At 60.4% G+C, this 4,861-nt stretch overlaps 1 protein-coding gene across 1 annotated transcript; it reads right to left on the bottom strand.

Moving 5' to 3' along the window:
- Window positions 1-230: 230 nt before the first annotated feature.
- On the bottom strand, window positions 231-4,608 carry NKX6-3 (NK6 homeobox 3). Its single transcript, XM_011960661.1, has 3 exons — window positions 3,909-4,608; window positions 1,856-2,025; window positions 231-496 (listed from the first exon to the last, which is right to left on the bottom strand). Exons 1-3 carry the CDS (start codon window positions 4,288-4,290, stop codon window positions 251-253), a joined length of 798 nt encoding a protein of 265 aa, XP_011816051.1. The 5' UTR covers window positions 4,291-4,608; the 3' UTR covers window positions 231-250.
- Window positions 4,609-4,861: the final 253 nt, after the last annotated feature.

Below are 4,861 nucleotides of genomic sequence, written 5' to 3'. Positions count from 1 at the left end.
TGCCTCCTCCTCCCTTAGCTAGGATGCCTGTCCCCTTTCCCTCCTTTTCCTCCTCCTCTCCCGCCTCCCCTCCTCTTCTTCCGCCTCCTCCCCTGCACCTGCCGCTCCTCCTCCACCTCCTCCATGCGCTCCTCATCAGAAGACTCAGTCCCTGCGCCCCCAGCAGCGTGGGGAAGGGGAGGGGAAGGTAGGCTCCTCGGCGCTCCCCCGAGGGCTGCAGCCAGGATCCCGGGCCTGGACGGCGGGGGCGTCAGACGCTGTGCGCTCCCAGGCTGAGCACCGAGAAGGCGGCGCGGTGCTTGCGCAGCAGCAGGCGGATCTTCTCGTCGTCCGAGTCAGGGTCCAGCGGCTTGTTGTACTCGTCGTCCTCGTTCTCCGAGGGTGCACGGTCCCCGCCTGCGCCCGCGCCCGCGCCGCCCGGGGCCCGGGGCGTGGAGGACGAGGGTTCCAGGGCGCTCTTCTTCCGCCACTTGGTCCTGCGGTTCTGGAACCACACCTGCGATGAGAAAGACTGTGAAGGGCACAGGGGCACAGCGCGCACGGGACGCGGGAACAGCCATCCTGCTACAGCTAAACAAATGGTTCAACAACGGAGTGACTGTCACATTCACGTTTCTGTTGGGGAAGGACAATAAAATTTAAAAACGTGAGCGCAACAGCCCTCCCCTCCCCTCCCCCAACTCCCCCCTGTTGCCGCGCCTCCTCCTCCTCCTCCTCCTCTTCCTCCGCCTGGGCTCTAGGTGGAAGATGAGGAGTGCGGGGGTGGAAGGCTTAGCCCCGGTACTCATTGGAAGGTGCTTATGAGCAGTCCCTCCTCTGGGCTTCATAGACTCTCACCCTACTTCATAAATAATTGTTCCCCTGGTTAGAAAAGTAACGTTGGTCCATTCCTTGGGATAGTTGAAGAGTGCAGGAATGCACCCCAGAAGCAGAAAGACATGCAGAGGAATCTGCCTCTTCCCCCCAGCTCTCGCCCCAGGGCAGTTGAGCGGCTGATGAGGAGGGCTCAGCGGGTGGGAGCTCGGAGGCCTCAGGGCCCTGAGCAAAGCCCAGACCCAGGTGCCAGCTGCCCGTGCTGCATCCTTAGGCCCGTCGCCGAGTCACTGAGCCAGCAGTTCCTGCACAGTTCCGAACTTTCTTGAGCTTCGGTGCCCCAACTCAAAGTCCCAAGAGAGATCTAGCATTAAAGTGGGGAAAGTTGCCCCCAGACTCTGAGGCGGTAGAAACAGGTTTCCCCAGGTCTATTTAGGGGACATTTGGGGCCCCTGAGTGTGGAGTGGGAGAGCCCGGGCTCACCTTCCCTAGCCCTGGCGTGGGCGACAAGGCTCCAGGCCCCTTATAGCCCATCCGATCCTGCTTAGTAGGAGGAGGCGTTGTCTTCATCTTAAAGATTGGTAAACTGAGGTCAGCTCCTTTTGCTCCAGGCATCAAGCATGAATCTGGGCCAGAGGCTGCCGACAGTGCTTGGAATTTTTGGCCAAATACGGGGGGAGAGGGAAAGCCTGAGGTTGGAGTCCCCCACCTCTGGGGTTGAATCCCAGCTCTGCCAGCTCTCCCCACTCTCCGAGCCGGGAGACACTGACCTTCATCTGCGAAATGGGTAATAATACCGTCTCCCCGGGTTGCTGAGATGATGAAATGAGGTGCCGCACATAAGGCTCTGAGAATGGGGCTCAGTGGATGATGGCCTTTTCCTGGCTATGGTTAATTACCACAGGCTCCAGGGTTAGGCAGGCAGGCAGTGCCCAGACACCAGTACAGCTGTGCTCTGGGGGGCTGCGTTGTGTGGCCACCTCTCTCCAGCGCAGTGCCGTCCTGTCCTGCAGGGCAGGCGCCATCTCCCGCACAGACTTACCTTGACCTGCGATTCAGTCATGCCCAGGGAGTATGCCAGCCGCGCCCTCTCTGGGCCAGCCAAGTACTTGGTCTGCTCAAAGGTTTTCTCCAGGGCAAAGATCTGGTGCCCCGTGAAGGTGGGCCGGGTGTGCTTCTTCTTGTGTATGCTGTCACTCAGGGGATCTGGGGCTGGCAGGAGGAAGGAAGTGTGGGGTTAGTAGAGTAAGTGGGGACCCTGAGGCTAGGCACGACTGTCAGGGCAACAACCATGCTCGTCCTCTCCTTCCTGCAGAGGTTGCCAGAGCACCAAGATTCCTTTCCCCTGAGCAGAATTCTTGATATTGGAGAACAGTGGCTGTGACCTCTGCCCCGCCTGGGTGGACAGGGCTCCGAGAGGGCAGCTACCCTAGGGTAAGGGGACTGAGGGGCAGCAGAGCCTCATGCCTCTCTGTCTAAATTTCTCAATACTCACTGATGTTGCCTTCTCCTGAGGGGCAACAGGAGTTCCCTCTCTGTCCCAGGGATGTCCCTTCAGGTCACCCTTCTCCTATAATTAGGGACCGGGGCCTGTGAATTCCCTCCACCCCTGGCTTCTGCCAACTTCCTTGCTCTTGAGACCCAACTTCCCAGGTCTCCAGGAAACCAGGGAGGGGGAACCTCAAGCCCCAAGCTCTACTTCCCCATGTCACCAGGCCTGGAAGTCATGTGGCTTAAACCACCCTAGAGAGCCTGGAACAGAGGCTAGAGACCTCTAGCCTGGCCAGGGCAGCCAGCTTGGGAAGGAGTTGTGGAAAGTGGGCTCAGGGGAGTCAGAATTCCCATGTGTCAGGCCTCGTTCTGTGCAGTCTGACAGCTCGAGTTACAGGTGAGGAAACTGAGGCACAGAGAGAGGAAGGGCCCTCCTGAGAGATCATCTTCAAGTCTGTCTGCCTTTGCCTTCATTAGCCACCGACTTTCTTGACTATGTCCTGTGTGTGTACCTGCATTCAGGACTGAAGAGGTAGTGTGTGGGTTGTGGAGAGGGGAGGGGGAGATGGAGGGAAGAGAGAGCCAGCTGAGGCTTAAAGCGCCCCCAAAGCCAAGCCTAAAACAGGATCCGAGAGAGGAGGTCTTCACCTACAGGGGCACAGGGATGGGTGGCAGCCCATGGAGGGGTGGCTGTCAGGCAGTGTGACTGGCAAGGCAGAGTAGCAAATGGGGGGACAGGTGTGCTTTTGGGGATTCCTAGGTTGGCCCCAAGCCCCTATTGGCGTGGGGGAGCCCAGAGATCAGACAGAAGTGGAGGCCCCTGCCTGACGTGGGCAGGGCTTCAGTGGCACAGGGAAGGTTCCAAAAACTCTCACCTCCCTGCCTCCCAGTGGAGCCTCACCTGCCCGGGCATGCCCTGCCACCTCCTCCAGTAACCCTGAATGGCATCACAGGCCCACCCTCTGAAAACCTTGGCTGAGGGATGGGTGGGCTGAGAAGAGGCCCTCTGCTTCCCCACAGCCAGGACCAAATTCAGCTGGGCTCAGCAGCAACTCCTGGAGACAGGCTACTTGGTGTGGCTGCTGTTGCTAGAAACCAGAGGATGTGGTGGGCATCAGCCCCCTGGCTCAAAGGCTGGACCCGGATAGGGTCAGGGTGCGTTCTGCACCCCTAAGTGATGTCAGGGCTGTCTGGGAAGGTAAGCTGAGATGTCTTCCTCACAGGGTAGCATTTGCCTGCTTTGGGTGAAGAAGTGGATGCATGCGCCCCGGGCTGCAGAAGCAAGCTGGGCCGCCTGCTGGACCCTGCAGGTGTGGGCTATGGGGCGTTCTCTAGATCTGGAACTGCCAGGGGCCCTAGGAGGGCAGCTAAGGTGGCAGCAGGTGAGGGGGGTGGCTCAGACACCTGTGTCCAAGCACTGCTGGATGGGAAGGAAGAGCGGGTGGAACTCAGCCTGCACCGAGCTGAGGCCACGAGTCCAGGGGTTAATGGTGGCTGGGGGAGAAGGCAGTGGTGCGGGGTGCCCAGGAGGAGGCCCCTCCTCGTTCCCTGCCCCCCGGGGCCTGGTGGGTGCGGGTAAGTGGCTGGGGAGGCCCCGTACTCACTGTTGCTGCACTGCCGACTGCCTCGCCAGTCCTGGCCCGTGTCCGCCCAGCAGTTCCGGGTCCGGGTGGGGTACTCGTTCCCAGCCTTGGAAAAATTTCCTACCTGGGGGCTGTAGTAGACCCCCTGCGAGCTGAGCCCCCCGAAGCCTGCCACGTGGGAGTAGCCGGAGAGGAGGCTGCTGTTCGGTGCAGCCACGGGCCTGCTCAGGATGTCCGTGATCCCGTGGGGGGTCCCCGCGGCCAGCTGGGGGCCCAGCCCCGGGGGGCTGAGCTTGTAGAAGGAGTTCTGCACTGAGTACTGGCACACAGGGGCCTTCATCTCCGGAAACTGAGCCAGCGGCGTGTTGTTCAGCAGGAACGTCCCCTGCAGGTTGGACTCCATGATCTCCCAGTCAGGACAGGGAAGGCTTCTCCAGGCCCCTAAAACCCAAGAGCCCACACTCTAGCCCCAAATCTCATGGCAGGCCTGGAAGGTCAGGACCAGCTCTGAGCCCCTGACTGCCTCCCACCTAAGGCCTCGGCCAGGCCCTGGCCCAGGCACTGGCACCCGGTCAGCTGCTCGGAAGTCAGGTGCTTGGGGCAGGTGGGAGGCCTCCCCAGGGCTCCTGGCCTCTCTCCTTGCCCTGGCTGGACGGGGTGGCCCCCTACGCCTCAGCTCAGACCCCCTTTCTGCCTCTGAGTCTGGGGACCCTACATGAGAAGTTTTAAGTTCAGAGAAGGAACATTTCCCTGATAAAGATACGGCCCATTAGAATACAGGCCCGAGACTGGCTGAGCCGCCGGAGCCGCGCCACCATTGGTTGGGGCACACACGGGCCTCACATTGGCTTTTCCTAGACAAATTGCACTTTGAAAGATTGACTGTAAAATCAGCCAGGGTGTGTGTGTGTGTGTGTGTGTGTGTGTGCGTGTGCGCGCATGTGTGTGAGAAAGACAGAGAGCACGAGAGGCAG

The sequence above is a fragment of the Colobus angolensis genome, unplaced genomic scaffold, assembly GCF_000951035.1.
Source record: "Colobus angolensis palliatus isolate OR3802 unplaced genomic scaffold, Cang.pa_1.0 Scaffold52, whole genome shotgun sequence".
Taxonomy (NCBI): domain Eukaryota; kingdom Metazoa; phylum Chordata; class Mammalia; order Primates; family Cercopithecidae; genus Colobus; species Colobus angolensis.
Note: the sequence above shows the minus strand (reverse complement) of the source record. Positions and strands in the feature narration are given on the sequence as shown.

Excerpts from the sequence above, each read along its gene's own strand:
- NKX6-3 (XM_011960661.1), bottom strand. The coding sequence starts at position 4,290 with ATGGAGTCCAACCTGCAGGGGACGTTCCTGCTGAACAACACGCCGCTG. Across the intron at positions 2,026-3,908 it reads CAGTCGGCAGTGCAGCAACA|CCCCAGATCCCCTGAGTGAC; the intron begins GTGAGTACGGGG and ends TCCTCCTGCCAG. Across the intron at positions 497-1,855 it reads TGACTGAATCGCAGGTCAAG|GTGTGGTTCCAGAACCGCAG; the intron begins GTAAGTCTGTGC and ends TTCTCATCGCAG.